Below are 19,727 nucleotides of genomic sequence, written 5' to 3' on the forward strand. Positions count from 1 at the left end.
TTGTTGTCTGCTTTTGAGATTCGTCCTCTTGGCTTCAATTTGCCCATCTGTGTAATGGCTCTAAGGATGGCACTGAGCACACAGGATTATGGTGGAAATGAAAGATGGCATGTTTCCATATACAGCTGGTGCCTAATATATGTCAGTTCTATCACTCTGTCACATCTGCAACTGCTGACAAGTCAGGAAGGAGCCAAGAGTGAAGCTGGAGAATTTAATTCCTAATGGATGACCTCCAAGATGGGAATATCTGTCCGTTCCCCCCATCATCCCACATGAGGGCCCAGGCGAGGCTTTGCTGATTGTCACAGTTGAGGTGGTGCCAGGACTGAGTTTGGGGACCCCCCAGTAGGCCACTCCTGGCCAAGACAGAGTGGCAGATGTGGTTAACGGCTGGAGCAGCAGCAAGAGAGAGGCAGGCAGGCAGGCTTGTGGAAGATAGGCAGAATGAGACTGTCTAGGCCGTCTGCCTCCCCCATCAGGGCCCCAAACCCCCTTCCTCCAGCCCCAGTCTGCCCTGGGGGCTAGGGGACAGGTTATTAGGGTCAGGGGCCTCCTGGTCAGCTCCCCAGGAGCCTCCACCACCAGGGTCTACGGTCTCCAGGCGCAAGGCTGGAAGCAGGCCCAGGCTTCGAGGCACAGAGGGTGGGAAGGCCCAGGGTCCAGGCAGCCCAGAGGGCCCCTCCTCACTACTACCTCGGCTGCCACTACTGTGCCCCCTGTCAGGGGCTACCCGAGGCAGTTGGCGGCTCTGGGGCGAGGGACTTCGGCTGCCACCACGGCGGCGTTCACGGGACGAGGGATGGAGAGCGAGACTGGGGAAGCGGGCTAGGCCAGGGCTGCGACTACGGTGTCTCTTGGACTTGCCAGGGCTGGGGCTGCGGGACTTGGGTGCCAGCAGCTCCAGTGTGCTGTCATCCTCCCCCTCCGAGCTGGTGCCTGAGCTATCTGTGCTGCTGCTGGCAGATTCTGAGGTAGGCAGCGAGATCTGGAGAGAACACTGGCCGCTGGGGCAACTCCACTCTTTAGCCTGCCCACTCCCTCCTTCCCCGTTGGCAGACCCAGTGAGGTTGGGCTACTGGTCTAAGGTCACAGAGAGAACATGGCAGATATAACATTCGACTGGGACATCTTGGCCTGCTTTGGCCCTATCGTCTGATCCATTTACCTGAAAGGGTTCTGTGACACCAATGAGGATGCTGTGGTGGTGGCTATAGTAACCCAGAATGAAGTCTCCGTGGCCCTTGGGCAGTGACTCCTCACTGAAGGTCACCTGGTAGACACAAGGGTAGAGGCCCAAGCTGGGGCCAGCGGGCAGCCTCAGGACTCCCTCCCCCAAGTAGAATCCTGGTGTCCCCAACCCTCCCCTTCTTGTAAGTACCTGGTAGATATTCCCATCCACTTCCTCATGCTTGGCCCAGACGTAAGCCACATAGTCCTTACAGTGACGGAAGCCCACCTAGGGAAAGAGGAACCCCGGTTTTGATCCCTTAAAACTAGCAGCTTCCTAGCAGAGCATGACCAAAAGCGGGATAAGCCAGTGATAGAGAGGGCCTGCAGGCCCCTTCCTTCCTGCAGAGTGACTTCCTTCCTGCAGAGTCTTACCCGGTACAAGCCGATCCAGTCCCAGGAGCTTCGGGCAAATACTGTTTCCACGCGGTACCTCACCACAGCCTGCTCTGGCCTTGCCCATTCATCGGCTACCTCCAGCCGCACCAGAGGAACATCATCCCTGAAGGCAAACTGCCCAAGCAAGGCAGGGACAGAGGATGATGTCACTCAGAGACCCTCTAGCATTCCACATACCTAGGCCTCTTGGGTAGTGACCCATACTTGTAATAACAGTATTCTGGAGGTTGAGGCAGGAGGATGGATAATTTGAGTATAGCCTTGGGTAACACAGCAAGTTCTAGGCCAGGATGGGCTATATAGTGAAACACTATTCCAAAAATATGGTAAAAATCAAACAAAAATTCCTGCCTCTGGTGGGGCATCGATCTGAAGCCAGCCAGTCTTAGACTTGGCCTCAGCTCAGCCATTGTCAGCTTATACAATGGTCAACTTCCTTAGCCTCTCAGAAGGCAGGCCCTTGGTCTGGAAACTCGTGTTTTGTTTTAATTTTTTAAAAAATTAAATTGCACTTGGGGGCAGAGGCAGGCAGGTTTCTGAGTTTGAGGCCAGCCTGGTCTACAGAGTGAGTTCCAGGGCAGCCAGGGCTATACAAAGAAACCCTGTTTCGAAAAACCAAAAAAAAAAAAAAATTGTTTTGTGTCTGTGAGTGTTTTTCCTGCATGTGTGTCTGTGCACTGTGTGTGGGGGTGTTTTGCCTGTGTGTGTCTCTGTGTGTGCCTGGAGCTTGAAATTATTAAATAATTTGCTTAAATGATAGCAAGGGAGATAGGTAAAGTCCCATGGTACACAGGATTCTGAGATAAGTTCGATTTCCTGGAGCTAACAAGAGGCCAGAAACAGTTGCTGAAGACCTCAGCTCATTTTCCAGCTCTACTGTTACATTGCTGTGCAACCTCAGACAAGACCCTGGCCATCCCCAGACTTAGTTTCCCCCATCTGAATCTTACTACTGAGAGCCAATTAATAACACTGCCTTGCCTTGAGTCCATGAAGACAAATTATTATCACGAGTGGTTTTCCTCTGGGACCAGCCAGGACAACCAGGGAGTCACCTAGACAGGTGGAGTTTCTGCAGTGGCAAGCAGCCAGAGACCTGGCCACCTGTGTCCTTAAGGAAAGGCTCACGTGGTGCCAGCCTTGCCTTTGTCTGGTCCCTGTTGATCTGGTTTCGGGTTTCTTTCCCTAGTTTCAGAGTGTAGCTGTTCCAGAAGAAACCAGTACACTCTTTCACTGTCCCCGGTTCCTAACTGAAGGGCAGGCTGAAATGTGCTCTAAGGCTTGCAAGGTCAAAATCCCTGCAGAGGCATGGCATGGAGGTACATGCCCATAACCTTAATACTTAGGTGCAGGCTGGAAATCAGATTCTAGAATGGTCCTTGGTTGGACACCAGACCAGACTACAAGAGAGTCTGTTCTCAAAAAAAAAAAAAAAAAAAAAAAAAAAAAAAAAAAAAAAAAAAAAAAAAAAAAAAAAAAAAAAAAACAAAATCCCCAACCAATCATAAAACAAAGCCAGGGAGAGGGCCTGGTGGGTAAGGAGTGAGCTGAGTTTATTCTCTCGATCCACATTCAGAGAGAATGTGAGCTCCAGCTCCCAAAGTTATCTTCTGAACCCTTTCAGAGAGTGCACACCTGGGCACATAAATAAATGTTAAAAAAAAAAAAAAGGAGGAGGAGGGGGGCAAAGCAAGGGGCTGGAGAGATGGCTCAGCAGTTAAGAGCACTGGCTGCTTCCAGAGGTCCTGAGTTCAATTCCCAGCAACCACATGGTGGCTCACAACCATCTGTAGTGGGATTTGATGTCCTCTTCTGGTGTGCATGAAGACAGTGACAGTGTACTCACATATATAAAATAAATAAATCTTTAAAAAACAAAAACAAGAATAGAGGACCCAGGTTCAATTCCTTCCCAGCATTCAAATGGTGGCTTACAACTACCCACCCTCTTTCTTCTGGCCTCTACGAGTACCAGGTACACAGAAGCACACACAACCAAAATACCTACATGCATAAAATAAATAAATAGCCCCAACACTAAAATAGAAAGAAAGGAGACTTTGGAAATCTCAGAGCCTGCTGCATTCAAAGGGATGGTGTACGTCAAGGGCCCTACATATGGTGGATGTCTTTTTGTTTTTACCACAGAGTCTCAATGTGTTCCAGGGAGGCCTGCAACTCATTATATAATCCAGACTGGATTTGAACTTGAAATTCTTCTTCCTCAGTCTCCAAAATGCTGTAATTAGAGAGATTTGCCACCATGCTTGGTTCAGTGGGTAATTTCTATTATTGTTTGACCCAGGGCCTCACTATGTGGCCCTGGCCAGCTTTGAACTCTTGATCCATTTGCTTCACTATACTCAGTCCTGGAATTGGCCACCGGCCCCACCTTACAATAACTTTTTAAAAAGTTTGTTTGTTTGTTTGTTTTTAACTTTAGTTCTTTCTGCAATTCTGGGATTGAACCCAGTGTCTTACCTATGCTAGCGAAGTGTCCTACCACTGAGCTGCATCCCAAGCCCCAGGTAACATTTTTTTTTCCTGTCCACCACAGGAAGAACAGGACAATGTGGCCTAATGTGGAGTCTCAAGGTGAGGTCCCTGACTAAGGGCTACAGTGTGGTGGCACATGCCTGTAACCTTAACACTTGAGGAGCTGAGGCAGGAGAATCATGAGCTTGAGGGAGCTTAGGACATAACAAGAAGTGATTTAGAAACAATAACAACAAACGCTCCCACCCCATCCCTGTCCCAGAGTTCACAGGAGGCCAGGCGTGGGTGGAGTCCCATCGACTGATCGCCGACAGATGTACCTTGAGAAACATTCTTTGGCCTGCAGGGCTCCTTCTTATCAAACCAAGAAATCCAGAAACTGCAGTTTAGGTTTCAAGGTTGGAAACATGGGACCTACCCTTGTCTGCTTCTGCCACTAGACTTGGGGCACAACGCCATCTCATAGGGAGCCTGAGGCTACCCCATAGTAAACCAGAGAGTTAGCATCTTACACTCTAGAAATGCCTCCTTTTACTTTGGCAACTAGGAACTTTGGTTCTAAACACAGTGACATCATCCTGAGCATCCAGGTATGTTTGGTTCCTTTGGTAGATGCTAACCCCCAGGGAGGTTGAAGTTCCTTATGTAAAACAGTATATAGTATGTGCATGTAACTGTACATCCCTGTATATATACTTTAATTCATTTCTAGATTACTTATAATAATGTAATGCAAATGACATGAAGGCTGTTGCTTTACTGCACTGCTTAAGGAAAATGACAAGGAAAAAACCCCTGTGTCTGTTCAATATAGGCACAGTTTTTTAAGGAAAGAATTTTGAGATTATTTTTTAGACTCTGTGCATGGGGAGGTAGGCACGTGCATGTGTGTAGGTGCCCACAGAGGCTAGAGGCATCAGATCTCCTGAATCTGGAGTTGTAGGTGATTGTGAGATACCTCACATGGATGCTGGAAAATGAACTTGGGTCCTTTGCAAGAGCAGTTTGCTCTTCAAATTTCAGGTTGATGCCCTAAACATTTCTTGGAAGAATAAAGTCATCTACAGATAGTCGAAAGATATGAGCTCTTCAATCAAACTGTCTTGGCTTCAAATCCTTCTTTTTTTCCTCCTTTTACTGTGTGGTCCTAGGCAAGGGAAGGCCCTGTCAGGCACAGTCTCATCTGAAAGGGAAGATTATAACACCACTCCCTCTTTACTTGAAGAAAATGGATGCTGTTAAGGACAGGTGGAAAGGTTCCTGATAGAGGATGCTCAGCTGATCCAAGGGACACCATGAGGGGCAGATGAGGCCATGCCTTACCTGCAGAATGAACTGGGCAGCAACAGGCTTGTGGTCACTGACAGTGTACTCCATGTGGCTGCGGTAGCTGTGCTGGGTCACCTGGAGCCTATGGCTCTCTCTTCCTGAGGGACTGGGACCTCCACTTGGAGCCTTGACCTTCCACAGAATGCGATCTGTCCAGGCAGGCTTCCGCTTTTTGGCACTGCAATAGAAGAGGGTAGGTAGCCTGAATTCCAAGATCTGGGGGTCAAAGCATAGTCCCAGCTTTATCTTCTGTCCCTTTCCTTCATCCCATCCCCCTCTTAAGGCTTACCTGGTATCATATTTGTTGGTACCCACGTCAAACTTGAAGGTGGGAGCAAAGTTAAGGGGCCCTTCCTGGAAACCTTTCAAGATGGGCCAAGTGCTCTTGGCCATGTTGAGCTGTGAGGATCCAGAAAGGTAGAGCTTGGGCCTTGTACAGCATCCAGAGATGGGATGGGACAGATGAGGTCAAGGGCAGAAACCGGAGATATTGGTTGAGTTCAGGGTCAGGGAAGGGGAGGCAGATTACTACCTACCTGGTCCTTCTCCCAGAGCTGATGGAGTTGGTTGCTGTCTATGGCGAACTTGACAAAGTGTAGGTCATAGCTCTCAATGCGGAAGTTCAGGTCCCCAAACCAGAATACAAGACTGCTCACAGGGTGGAAATGGGGGTCAGTGGGTTCATGGAGCTCAAAGACTCAATCTAGATCCTTCCTGTCACCCACCCAACCCTTTAGAAGTGCCAGTGGGTGGGAACTGCCAGAGCCTTCAGTCAGGCAAGGAATGGAGGGAAAAAAGGGTCTAGAGACATCAGGTGAGGAACCTCAGCAAGAAGGTATCCCTCAGCAAAGCTCTACCTTGCAGGATCCTCCCCTCCCCCACCAAACTGCTAGCTGCCTCAGTTTTCCAAGGTGGTACGAGTGGGTCAGTAGCCCACCATTCCCATCCACCCAACCCGGCACTCTGCATTCTCACTTACTCATGATCCAGGATGCCGTGTGCACCAGGTCCCTGGAATTGCTGGAGGCTAAGGATAGTTTGAAAGTTATCCTTGCGCTGTTCTGCCTTGTCCATGTGTGCGGGCAAGTGGCAGTTTAGGAAGCACAGCATGTGCCCGAAGGCTGCTAAGCGCACACTTACTCCGCCCTTGTTACCCTAGGGGTGAGGTTTGACAGGTCATGAGCCTGACCTGGGCCAGGAGGGGAGTCACTGGGCTGGCCACAAGAACTTGTGAGGAGCAGAGGAGGCTTAATTTTAAGCCAGGATGAGTTCTAAGGAAAGAAACGGGAGGCTAGGACAGGGAAGGGCCAGAGAAGGAATGGGGCAGGGTGTAGAAATGGATGGTGCTTGGATTGGGGCGGGTCTCGGGGCAAAGGATGCAAGGGTGAGGTGGGGGATCTTGCAAGCCACACTCAGGCCCATACCCCACCCACCCTCCACCCCCCACTCACCCAGTAGCCACCCAGGCCAGTACGAGTACAGTCTGTCTGCACATCCCGTAGGAAGGGTAGGTGGTAGTACTTGGCAAAGAGCAGCAGAATGACGCCCTGCATCCTCACGGTGCTCACCTGCAGGGGGAGGCGTGCTGGGGACCCTCGGCATACAGCTCTCCCTCTACCCCCTCATCTCTCTACCCTGGCAATAGGGACACCCAGCACTGTCTCCGGGATGGGAGCAAGAATCCAAAAGGGCCCCTGCTTCTCACAAGGGTGTCTATGTTGTTACCAGCACGAAGTTGAAAGGCCCCAGTGCATCCATGAAGAGCTCACTCCACTGGTCGGTAAAGAGAGCATCCTTGAGCCGCTTGTTGATCATGGAGTTGACTTCTTGCAACCTAGGAGGTGAGGGACTGCTTTAAAAATTCCTCCTACGGTGTGTCCAGGAGGCCAAAATGCTCAGGGAAAGGGGTCCACCCACACTGCTCCTCACCCTATGGCAATCATATCTGCACCATCATTGTCGTGGCCACTGCCCAGGTGAAGAAGAGATGTGACATCGTCAGGGGGCATGGCGGTCCCCACATTCCATGTAACCACAGTGATCCTGGAAGCAGGTGCATGGGAGGGTTTACTGCTGGATACCATTTTCCCGCCCTCCCTTTCTCTTTCACAGAACTCCTTCTAGGGAGCTAAATGGAGCTAAATATGTAAGGGCCCTTATAAAAGATCCACAGTGGGCCTAACATCCCTAACTACCTTCCTAGGGATAAACCCAAGAAACAAATCCCCTAGAAAGAGAGCATCTTCCAGGGTTCCAAAGTAGGTCCATTAGCGCCCCCCCCTCCATCCCTATCGAGGCAAACCGAGTTAAAACGCACGGTCACCCTGGAAGAATGACCAGTCTCTCCTTTCAAGCCCCAGTAACTTTTCATGATCTCACCGGAATCCAGGGTCGCTCTTGCAGGTAGGCTGAGCTGACCAAGAAGATGTTGGTGAGGTGGTGGTGGCGGTGGCTGCTGGGCTTTCTTGTACCTGTAGGTTAGGGCTTGGGCACCTGCCAGGCCCTGCAGCCTGGGTGACAGGTCTTGGGACTGCCACCTCAGGGGCTGGGGGCAAACAGGGAGAGCGGTTGGGAGAGCGACTCGGGGAACGGCTGGGAGACCGAGGTGGCTTGGGCAGAGGTGGGGGCACAGTCTGGCTTGAAGGGATTCCTGGCCGAAAGGTAGGGGACAGAAGTCCAGGGGAACGGGTGCCAGACTCTGGAAGGCCTGGGCTCACATCCAAGGGCAGGGTCTGCGGTGGCGGTGGCAAGACGGGATCCTCTGGGCTGTGGCGTGGAGCCTCTGGTCTCGCGCGGAAAGAGGGGGAAAGCCGAGGGTCTGAGGAAGCTTGGGCCCTTGGTGGAGAGGTGGCGGGACCAGCTGCCCGCTCTGGAGTGTAGAGACTCCCGTCTGCAGGAGGAGTGGGCCTGGGAACTGCGGTATCCTTCTGTCTAGCCGGCAACTGTCTTTCAGAAGCTGGGGTAGATGTCACAGATGCTGCAGCCAGGTGACCCTCCTGAGAGGGTGACAGAACGGGACTCGGCACAGGGGAAGGACTGGAGGGGGACTGCGGGGGCTGCTCCTGAGAGGCCAGCGCTAGGCTTAGGCCTGAGGTTGCCAATGCTGGCTTAGGTCCCACAGAGGTGGGTGATAACTGCTTCTGATCCCTGGAAGTTGGAGTTAGGACGGACCCCAGAGGAGCCGGAGATGGCCTTGACATAGCAGAGGCAGATATTACTAGCTGCCCCAGAGACTTCGGAGCCAGGATTGAGACTGAGGCGACTGGTGGAGGCTTGGATCCTGCAGCAGCAGATACTACCAGTTGGCCCACAGACGTGGCTGCTCTGTTGGAGCTGTGAGGGGGCGGAGGCCTTTTCTGTTCTCCAGCGATGGACAGTGGCGCTAGGATGGGTCGGGGAGATGACAAAACCAGTCTTGGCCTCTCTGAAGGAGGTGACACAGCTGCTCGTGGTCCCACAGGTGCCAGGGTCAACCTTGGTTCCGAAGATGCTGGGCCCGAGTTCTTTGCTGGAAGCTGAAAACTTGAGTTTACCTTCTAGAGGACAAGCAGATGAGTCAGACTGACGTTAGCAGGGGCTGAGCCCCCACTTCCATATAGCCCCGGTAGACACACACAGCTAAGGACAGGTCATTCCAAGGAAATCCTTCCTGTTATCTCCCTCCAATCCATCTTGTTCCAGGTCAGTTTCTGACTCTTCTGAGACAGGATACAAAACCATGTTTCCACCTTAAACTTGAAACCCTGTTCACAGACGGACAGACTGAAACCTTGAATGGGCCCAGTGGGAATCTGAGAGCTCTCCTATTCTTCCTGGGGTACCCACGACCTGTTCCCTGACGAGCTCCTAGGGCAGCTCCCCTTTCAGAGGGCTGCTGAATCAACACCCCAAGTCCCCCCATGTCCTTCCTCCACAGTGCCGATATCCCTTAGGTGCCCCTCATGCTCTACCCATGCCCTGACCCATTGGTCACAGCCCTGCCTGTGCTGATCCATCTCCAGTGGGCCTTTCAGGGTCAAGAGCTGGCAATGGAGACTGTCACACAGATCCCGATCCCAGCGTTGGGATTTGGGGCAAATGTTCCTCAGCCCAGACTGTTTCCCGTCTGTAAAATTAAGGGACGTTTTTGGAAGGGTCCCTGACCATACCACATCTTAAGGTGTATGTGTCCAGGGCAAGGGGCACATACTTTTAGCCTAACACTTCCTGGCTTTCCCAAGTGCTGGAGAGTAAGCCCACCCTCCTCGGCCAGTCAGTGCGGTCTGATGCCACGCCTCTCTCTGCCCAGGCTGTGCCCTCTTATCTGGCCTGTCCTTTCCCCACCTGTGAGGATAGGCAAATGGATATCCTTTACAACCGGCAGGTGGGAGGAAACCTGCCTTGTCCATTTTGTTTATGATGTCCCCAGTCTCCAGAGGCCAGGAGAAAGTGTCCTTTGCCAGGGAGGACAGAGGAAGGTCTATACTCGCCCCAGGGTGGCCCCATCTTGCTCTGGAGACGCAGTTCAGTCTCTGTCCCCGTCCTTCTCGGTTCAGAGAACCTGAAATTCTACTTCCACCTCCCTCCCTGAACTCCACTTTTTTTTAAGCAGCATTTTGGATACTCTCCTTGGCTCCAAGTGTCCCACTGTGTGCCCCCTCCCCCCAAGCACCATACCGCCTCCAGCACTAACAACTTAGACATCCCAGATGTCACAGTTCTAGTCTTCAGACACAAGCTCCCTCATTTTGCATTGGCTCAGAGGGGACAAGCAACTTGCCCAAGGTCACACAGCAAAGCTGGAGAACAGCTGGGTTCCCTGACAACCAATCCAGAGTGCTTCTGGGGGACTCTTGGCTGTGGCTGATTCCATTTCTCTATGGGAATCCCATCATTGCCCCTTCAGCGTGACCTTTTTGCCCAGTCTCTGTTTGGTGGGCACAGAAAAGTGCTAGTCCCTTAGCCAGGAGCACCAGGGTACCTGCAGAGTATATGTGGTGGAGGAGTGTGAGACCAGGAATCAGGAATGGGGGCTAAGGTTTGGGGGCTCTTACCTTCGAGGGTATCTCAGCTTGCAAAGCCCCATGAGTCCCAGGCAAGGGTCCCAGTCCAGTCCTGGTCCCCGGCCTGGCACTACCACTCCTGGTCTGGCCTTCCATGTCTGCAGCAGCCCCCGGCAGCCCAGCCTGGCTCCCTTGGGTTCTGGCTCCAGCTCCTCAGCTCCCAGGAACCAGTGATGTCATCAGCCATTTCAACCTGCTGAGAATTTAAAGGCACAGGCACCCACTTCCCATTATTGAAGGTGGCAAGGGCTAAGTGGCTACCCGCTAGGAACACTTGAGCTGGCTGCTGATGCTAGAACATCTAGGGGTAACATAAGCACCCATCAGCTTGGCTCTCCTGCATGCTGAAGGAGACCCCACCTTCTGCCTCCAGACAGTAGGCAGGACCCACCCTTGCTCCAGGGAGGGGCACAGGCACACTCACAGGTAATACAGGGACAGGTGGGTCAGAGGTCAGCAGCCTCCTCTCCAGGGCCTCAGGGACATCTGCCTTGCTCTGTCACTTTCCTAACTTTCTGTTTAGCTCAGGAATTGTCTTGGCCCCCACCCTTGCCCCATTTTTAAGCCTTGGGCTAGCTCCCCCCTCCACCTTATCCTTGCCTGCCTCTATTCTTCTCATACCAAAACCAGACAGTCAGGCTCCATCCACTGAGTCTTCTTCCTTTCAGACTCTGCCAGCCCCTCCCTCCTCTTCTGCAGACATCCCAGTGCCCTCAGATGTCCGCACACATAAGCCGGTCCCAGTCCAGTCCCAGCTTCTAACACTCACTCACTGGCGGTGGCTCTGAAAGGCACTTGTCAAGGTCACCCCATGAACTAAGGAGGTCTTCTGGGTTTCAGTGACTTAACCCAGTGATCTAACCGGCTTGAACCAGTCGGGTATGTGGGAGAGAAAACCGGGAAGGATGAGGATGCAGCAGGAGGAGAGGGACTTGGCAGGAGAGTTAAAAATAAGCCTGCAATGCATAGGGTGGTGACACATAGTTTAACCCCAGCACCGGGGGTGCCAAGGTAGGAGGCTGGCTAAAGGTTGAGGTTAGCTTGGGCTATAGAGTGAGTTCAAGGCCAGGCAGGCCTGTTAGAGATACGTAGGGAGACTTTTCTCTAAAACTCCAAACTAAAAATAAGCCTAAAGTCCATTAGGCTTTCAAACCTTTAAGAATTGAACCCAATGGGGCTAGACAGATGGCTCCGTGGTTAAGATCACTGGCCGCTCTTCCAGAGGACTCAGGTTCAATTCCCAGCAACCACATGACAGCTTGCAACTCAAGTTTCAGTGGCTCTGATTCTCTCACAGACATTCAGTGAGAGAATGGAGGAAGGAACCAATGGAGAAAGAAGAAGAAGGAGGAGGAGGAGGAGGAGGAAGAGGAGGGATAGGGAAGGGGAAGGAGGAGGAGAAGGAGGAAGAGAAAGTCTAGTGCTTAACAGGTACAGGGTTATGTTTGATGAATGAATGAACGAATGAATGAATGAATGAATGAAGTAAGAAGAGTTGAGCCTGTAGCCCCAGCACTTGGGAGGTAGAGACAGGAGAATCAAGAATTGAATGTCATGGAGCTAGAGAGATGGCTCAGCAGTTGAGAATATGATTGCTCATCTAGGGGGCCCAAGTTCGATTTCTAGATCCCATGTCAGGTCACTCACAATCACCTGTGACTCCAGCTCCAGGGGATTTGATCCCTTTGGCTCTTGTGAGTACCCCCCCCCCACACACACGCCATACACACACCTATACACAAGTTGAAAAATAAAAGTTTAGTGTCGTCCTTTGCTATTGACATTGAGCCTCCTGGTCAATGTGAGGTAAAAAGGAAAGAAAACAGAGCAAATGATCGTGAAGGTCAGATCTGGGGTGGGAAACATGGGCTGTAGGGTTTGCCCTGGTCCACTCTGATTCCTCCCTGCTAAGGTCCTCCCTGGGATCCCCACTTTTCTAGGATTACTAGATTGTTACCAAAGATGAATTGAATCCAGGTCAGGTGGAACTATTCAGAGTTCTTTTGCTTGTTTGTGGATTGCATTTTTATCTATCATCTATCTATCTATCTATCCATCCATCCATCCATCCATCCATCCATCCATCCATCCATCCATCCATCTATCTATTATGTGTGTGTGTGTGTGTACTTGGTGTGTGCCCATGTGTGAGCAGGAGCTTGTGTCCAGTTGCACACGTGTGGAAGCCAGAGGAGGCCCTCGGGTGCTCTGCTCTATCACTCTCTACCTTATTATTCCTTTAAGACAGGGTTTCTCACTGAATATGAAAGTAGGCTGACAGCCAGCAAGTCCCAGCAAGCCCTCTGTTTCTGCCTCACACCAGCTCCATGTTAAGGTTTCAGACGCACATGACCATGCCCGACTTTTCACATGGGTTCTGGGAACCCGAACTCAGCCCCTCATTCTTGCACAGCAAGCGTTCTTATCCTCTGAGGCACCCCCAGTCCCAAATGCTCAGCGTTCTGTGCCCAGAGTCCTTGCAGGTCAACAACCATCTCTGCGTCTTCACTGGCCAGAGCCAACTCCCATGTGAAATTCTTGGCAACAGACACTACGAGGCCTTTCCTGGCTGTGCCAGCTCTGCCAGGCTCACTCTGGGTCAGGCCTGTGTCTCTGGATTAGCATCTTTGTAAGTAAGGCTCAAGTGTGGGGGAACAAAGCCTCAGGCCAGCATAGATCGAGAACAGAAAGGTATTTTGATGGCAGTGGCAGTGACAGTGATGGTGGGTATTTTCGCGCACCCGATCACAGTGGACGACCAGCAATAGTGATGAGTGGGAGGGACAGATGGCAAAGGTGGAGGCCATGGTAGTAAGGAGGAGGATGGGGAGGTAGGGGAGGAGCTGATGGCACACATGCAAGTGAGGAAGCCACAGGCCATGGTGAAAGCCATGGATAGTGGCCGTGGTGGTAAGGGGGGGGGATCGATAGTGGGAGTGTGGCATTGGTGGAAAGGGCGCTGAGAGAATTGGAAGTGAAAGCGGAGGTTTGCATGAGCGAGAATGTGAGCTTGGTCACGGTCTCAAGAGTAGAGCTTAAGGAGTAAGTAGAGCTTCCTCCAGCTCCTGTTCTACAAACGGGTAAGTAGGATCCTCGGCAGTGCCAGCTTCTGATGCAATCCTGAAAGAGTGAGAATCCCGTTCCCCAGGACCAATCCCAGCGATCCTGAAAGAGTGCGAAGTCACTGCCCCAGGACCAATCCTAGGGCCGAGAAAGGGTCTCCGAGGCTCTTGAGAGCAACACAGACATCACAGGTTGAATGTGCAGGTTGCTCCTCACCCCACTCCCGTCATCCCGTCATCCCGGAGGCTTCGCTTCTGTCCCTGCCACTGATTTCCTTGGGAGGTCACTGAGAGTCTTGATCCGTGTATGGAAAATAAAAGCACTAGCGACTTCCTGGGTTTGCTGTGATGATCAAACAAGCTGTACATCTGAAGTTAGCTTAGAGCAGGCACAAGCAAGCTCCTCTCCTTATCACCATCTATTCCAGACCACCCATTTAGTGGATGCTGAAACTGAGGTCTGAGGTGGTTGTACCTCTGGAAGAGAAAGGAAAGGGGAAGGGGGTGGCAGGGGGTGGACCCCTGCTGTAGAGGGAACTGGTAGGAGCTATATTTGAGCTTCTGGAAGGATGACTAAGGAGGTTGATAACAGGCTCCAGGGCTCAGGGCGGCAGGCAGGCCGGGGGCAGCTGCCAGGGAGAACCGCCCCCCTGGAGACGGCTGTCTCCAGAGGCCCCTCCCAGCTCCCTGCTTTGTCTCACTCTGTAGAACGTGCCAGGCAGACACTACAGCTCAACCAACCCCTTTCTGGAAACTTCCCACACTCCCCTTTCAGTCTCGGGTTCAGGTCATGGGTAGGAAGGGAGAGTTCTCCCCCTCACTCTTCCTGTGAGGCCACTTAGAAGGTCTCCAGTGATGAGGAAGAAACTGGGGCCCGGGTACAGGTCAGGAATGGGCAGTGCTTCTGGGGAGGAGGGAGATGGATAATTCTCCCCTTACAAAAGAGGTCTCATGACTGTTGAAGTAGAGGGGTCTGAGGTGACAAGCAGAACTGCCCAGAAATGCCCAGAAGCCAGGTGAGGGCTGGGGTGGGGAGGACTCACGGGGAAAACATTCAAAATCTGGTCTGTGCCCTCCTGGCCTTGCGGTTCAGACATAACACTCGGTCAGGGGACAGAGAGCAGTGGTCCCCTCCCTCTCCTTCTCTCCCTTTCTTCTTTTAGCTCCATCCTCTATCTCCTTCCCTGCATCCAGACTCAGACCATGGGGAATGAAGTCACACTGTGGCGCTATGTGGGAGATGTCTGGGTGGCAGAGAGAAGCATCAGGGAAGATGACTGCAAGGGAGCACTCCTTCTCGGAGGGAGCACTCCTTCTTGGAGGGTCCTGTCATAGGGCTGGCTCCTCACTCCCCTTTCTGGGACAGATGGATGTTACCTTCGTTCCTATGCTGCCACTCAGGAAATGGGCTGGAGGAGGAGTGACTTTTCCAAGGTCACACAGCTGGGGCTGAGCTCAGACATCCCTCCTCCCTCTCTTCTGCTCCCCCTCCTCCCAGGCACCCGATGTCAGCTGCTCTGAAGTGAGTGGCTATTTTTATTCTGGTGCGAGGGACCTGAAACAGCAGAGCCATGTAGGTTAGAAGACTCTAGGACACCAGCCTCAGCAGGCAAGGAAAAGCTCACTGCAGGCACAGGACCCTGCTAAGCTTGCCTGGGGGAACTCTTGTTCCTTAAAGACTTCCCTGTCCTGGGCTTCTGGGTCTCCAAACAGTTCTTCATTAGAGGTCAGAATAGAGCACAGAACCAGAATAAGCCGTGTTCATAGCCCTCATCCTGTCTCCAGCTCGAACACTAAGCTTGAAATTGACTAAGACTTGATCCCATGCCAAGGCAAAGCCTCTACTCTACCTCTCAAAAATACTCCGACCATCACCGTGACCAGCCACATACTGAATCTTTAGGCAAGCCTGGCAAGAGTCTGAGCCCAATGTGAGACCTTCATTCTGGACATAGACTCAGCCCTCAGTGAGTGCTAACCTCAGCCTTGATTAATTTTGTTTTAGACGAAATCCCAGCTCTGACATAAAATGAAACACTGGTTTTGGTCAAAGAGCTCTGAGCTTAATCATTGACTAGCCCTTGATCTCATAATGAATTTTCACCAAGTATCATGCAAATTCTGTTTACTTTGGTCATAAAATGGAGCCCTGAATCTGGTTAAAGTCCAAGCTCTGAGCTTTGTTGTTAACTGAGCCTTGACTCTGGTCATATACTGAGCCTTAATCCCAGTCAAAGACTAAATCCTAACTCCAACCCAGGTTTAGTTCTAAGCCTATTGGGCTTTTGTTATTGCTGTTGTTGCTATTGTTATTGGTGGTGGTGATACAGAATTTGAGAAAGCCCCACTATGAGGCCCAGGCTAGTCTTGAACTTGTGGTCCTTTTGCTTCTGCCTCCTTCCTTAAATTTTTGCTTAAATTGAAAAGTGACTCTGATGACCCTAAACTCATCACAGACTAAAACTTGAGTCCCAACCTACCCAAGGGGCCTAGACTGCACACTGGCACCGTAGGGGTGTGGGTTGTGAGCAGAGCTCTATCCTGGGAGGTCTTGTGCTGCCGATGCTAGAATGTTCCTGGTACTGTTGCAGCCATTGTCTCCTGCTGGTTCTACTGGCTGGTGGTCAGCCCTCAGCAGACCAAGCTGTGGCCCAACAGCCACAGAGTCCAGGTTAATGCAACGAGAGTGGTTTGCTGGCACCTGTCCAGTGAACAACAGGGACTCATGGGGAACTGGGGTTTGGGTGTGTCAGCAGAAAAACCACAGGCTCTGTGGGGCCTCTGGCTTCCGTCACCCCGGGGGGGGGGGTCCTTATTGTGATAGGTAGAATCTCTCGGGTAGGGGTTGGGGTGGAGAGAGCCAGTGAGTTATATTCCACTGTTTTGTAAACTAATTTTAACCACTTGAGTTTAGTTGACATATACTTACAGAAAATACAGAAAAGGATATGAAGAAGGAAACATTTACCTATAATTTTAACCTCCAAGAGATAGCCATTTTTATTTTTGGATTTTTTTTCCCTTTAGATAGTTTTGATCTCAACTAACATATTCATGTATACGTGTTTTATAAAATTGGTTGGCTGCTATGGTGGCCATCCCATCCATTACCATCTATGTCCTCAACAAACAACAGTGTGGTTGACCTTGTGCCCAGCTTTAGGAATGAGTCAAGATTGGTTATCCCAAGGACAAATTCTCAGGGCATGTGATTGGGCCATGCGAAATTAGTGGGATATAAAAAGACTTTTGAGGATTTGAAAAGAGAAACATATTTTATGTCCTGGCAAGTTTGAAAGCAAGAAGAAAGAAATGGATGCTGGTCTCAGGAGCCCCTCACTAACCATACTCTGTCCCCTTTTGAAAGAAGGCGACTCACTGTCTCTCTAGCTGCCTGGAACTCACAGACATCCACCCACCTCTGCTTGCTGAGAGCTGAGGTTAAAGGCTTGCTCTACCTCACTCAGCTCGGAGATTTTTTTTATTGTCTGTATTTATTGTGGGGATGGGAGTGTTTATGTGTGGGTGTGGGCATCCCACAGTGAGCTGTGGAGTTGGCTTTCCTACCTTGTGAGTTCCACAGATTGAGTTTAGGCTGTCAGGTTTTGTAGCAAGTGCCTTCACTTTCTGAGCCACCTAGGCAGCCCTTCTTCACTCTTTAGATTTTGAAAGATGCTACCTCATTGCGGCTAGATTCACTGATTTGGCTAGACTGGCTGGCCAGCAAGCTCTCCCCACCCCCATATCCTCCTGTCTCCCTGAGTTGATTAAACATGGCCTGGTGCACTTCTGGACTTTCTAGGGGGCTGAGCTCAGGTCCTGTGCTCCTCCTACCGAGCCATCTCTGCAGTTCTAAGCTTGTTTCAAACTCCTTTTGTTGTTGTTGTTGTTTTTGAGACAGGGTTTCTCTGTGTAGCCCTGGCTGTCCTGGAACTCACTCTGTAGACCAGGCTGACCTCAAACTCAGAAATCTGCCTGCCTCTGCCTCTCAAGTGCTGGGATTAAAGGTGTGCGCCACTACTGCCCGACTTGTTTCAAACTCTTAACAATCAAGCCAATGTGAAGGGGATGTAAAAGGGTCTTTCTCTGTAGCCTTGAGCTTGAGCCAATTGTCTTGCCTCTGCCCCCTGAGTGTTGTGATTACAAGTGTGAACCATCATACACAGCTAAAATCTTCTATGTGTGTGTGCATGTATGCATGAATATATGTATCTATGTATTGCGTGTGTGGTATTCTTTTAGGTTTGTTTTATTTTATGTGTGCTGATGTTTTGTCTGTCTGTATGTTTGTGTACAGTGCTCACAGAAGCCAGAAGAGGGCATCTTATAGTACATCTCTTGGAACCGGACTTAGATAGAGGTGGTTGTGGGCCACCATGTGGATGCTGGGAATTGTACCCTAGAAGAACATCAAGGCCATGCTTTTAATGCCAGAGCTGCCTCTCTAGCCCGTGTGTGTGTGTGTGTGTGTGTGTGTGTGTGTGTGTGTGTGTGTGTGTGTGTGTGTGGTTGAGCTCTCATAGGTTTAGGCTGGTCTTAAACTCACTATGAAATGGAAGATAACTTTTTAATTTTTTTATTTGTGTTTTATGTCTGTACTGGCTAGTTTTGTGTGTCAACTTGACACAGGCTGGAGTTATCACAGAGAAAGGAGCTTCAGTTGAGGAAATGCATCCACGAGATCCAACTGTAAGGCATTTTCTCAATTAGTGATCAAGGGGGAAAGGCCCCTTGTGGGTGGGACCATCTCTGGGCTGGTAGTCTTGGTTCTATAGGAGAGCAGGCTGAGCAAGCCAGGGGAAGCAAGCCAGTAAGGAACATCCCTCCATGGCCTCTGCATCAGCTCCTGCTTTCTGACCTGCTTGAGTTCCAGTCCTGACTTCCTTTGGTGATGGACAGCAATGTGGAAGTGTAAGCTGAATAAACCCTTTCCTCCCCAGCTTGCTTCTTGGTCATGATGTTTGTGCAGGAATAGAAGCCCTGACTAAGACAATGTCCATGGAGATTTTGCTTGCAAGCATGTATGTACAGCACATGCATTCCCCCAGGGCTTATAGAGGCCAGGAGAAGGCATCAGATTCCCTGGAACGAGAACTACAAACAGTTGTTAGCTTCCATGTAGGTGCTAAGAATCAAACATGGGCCCCCTGGAAGAACAACCGGTCCTCTTAACTGCTGAGCCATCTTTCCAGCCCCTCTGAGGATGGCTTTGAATTCTGATCCTCGAGCCCTGTCTCTTAAGTGCCAGGAATACAGGCTTGTATTATCATGGCTGGCTTTTCACACTGGTGTAAGAATCCAGACTTAGTCATCATGCTTATACAACAATTGATCCTACATGTTAAGTTATCTCCCCAATATTTTTATATTTGTTTATTTATTCATTTGTGTGTGTGTGTCTGTCTGTCTGTCTGTCTGTCTGTCTGTGAGTGCTTGATATTAGAAACATGTGACGGTCAGAGGACAATATGTGGGAGTCTCTTCTTTTCTTTTGTCATGGGTTCTGGGACTTGAACTTAGGGCATCAGACCTGGCAGCAAGTGCCTATAGTCATGGAACAATCTGCTGATGGCTCCCCTGCCCCATTTTTAATGTGCATTTTTAAAGTGGTGGAATAAGCCCAGAAAGGTAAAAATACCTTGGATCACAAGCAGCGTTGGCTCAGGGTTGACAAGGTTCTCTGGATCCCGTGGGAAAGGGCACAGCGCGTTCTTGCTGTCTGCCAGGGATTGGTTCCAGGGCACACTTCCATACCCAAACTCGAAATATGAGGATGCTCAAATCCATAGATAAAATGGCTTAATATTTTCCTAAAGCCTGTGTGGCCTGCTCTTGTACTTTCTATCATTTCTAGATAATTTATAACACCTAATACAATACAGATACTATAAATAGTTGTAATGCTCTATTGGTTGGAATAACAACAAGAAAAGAGTCTGTACATGTTCAGTACAGAGGCAGTTTTTACTTCCTAATATTTCCAACTTGAGACTGGTTAAATCCAGGGTGACAAAAAACTGATTGTACTTGCTGTGTCTGCTGAAGGCATGAGGACATAAAGTGCCACCTGTTTCCTCTTTGGTCCAGGGAGATGATCCACAGAGGTGTTTGGGGCTCAAACCCAGATCTACGAATTGGCCTATTTTACATTTCTTTTTTTTTTTTTTTT

At 50.5% G+C, this 19,727-nt stretch overlaps 1 protein-coding gene across 4 annotated transcripts; it reads right to left on the reverse strand.

Annotated features, from left to right (window-relative positions):
* Positions 1-193: 193 nt before the first annotated feature.
* Inpp5j (inositol polyphosphate-5-phosphatase J) lies at positions 194-10,665 on the reverse strand. Of its 4 annotated transcripts, none has more exons than XM_021176710.2 (13): positions 10,488-10,665; positions 7,834-8,990; positions 7,384-7,497; positions 7,180-7,288; positions 6,906-7,022; positions 6,434-6,609; positions 5,991-6,102; positions 5,744-5,853; positions 5,449-5,632; positions 1,606-1,743; positions 1,382-1,459; positions 1,169-1,273; positions 194-988 (listed from the first exon to the last, which is right to left on the reverse strand). In XM_021176710.2, exons 1-13 carry the CDS (start codon positions 10,590-10,592, stop codon positions 479-481), a joined length of 3,015 nt encoding a protein of 1,004 aa, XP_021032369.1. In that variant the 5' UTR covers positions 10,593-10,665; the 3' UTR covers positions 194-478. The 4 variants fall into 4 exon arrangements, with proteins under 4 accessions (XP_021032369.1, XP_029339998.1, XP_029339999.1 ...); XM_029484138.1 differs by having other exon boundaries at positions 201-988; positions 7,180-7,303; positions 7,834-8,969; positions 10,488-10,637; XM_029484139.1 differs by having other exon boundaries at positions 201-1,083; positions 10,488-10,637.
* Positions 10,666-19,727: the final 9,062 nt, after the last annotated feature.

Source organism: Mus caroli, chromosome 11, assembly GCF_900094665.2.
Source record: "Mus caroli chromosome 11, CAROLI_EIJ_v1.1, whole genome shotgun sequence".
NCBI lineage: Eukaryota > Metazoa > Chordata > Mammalia > Rodentia > Muridae > Mus > Mus caroli.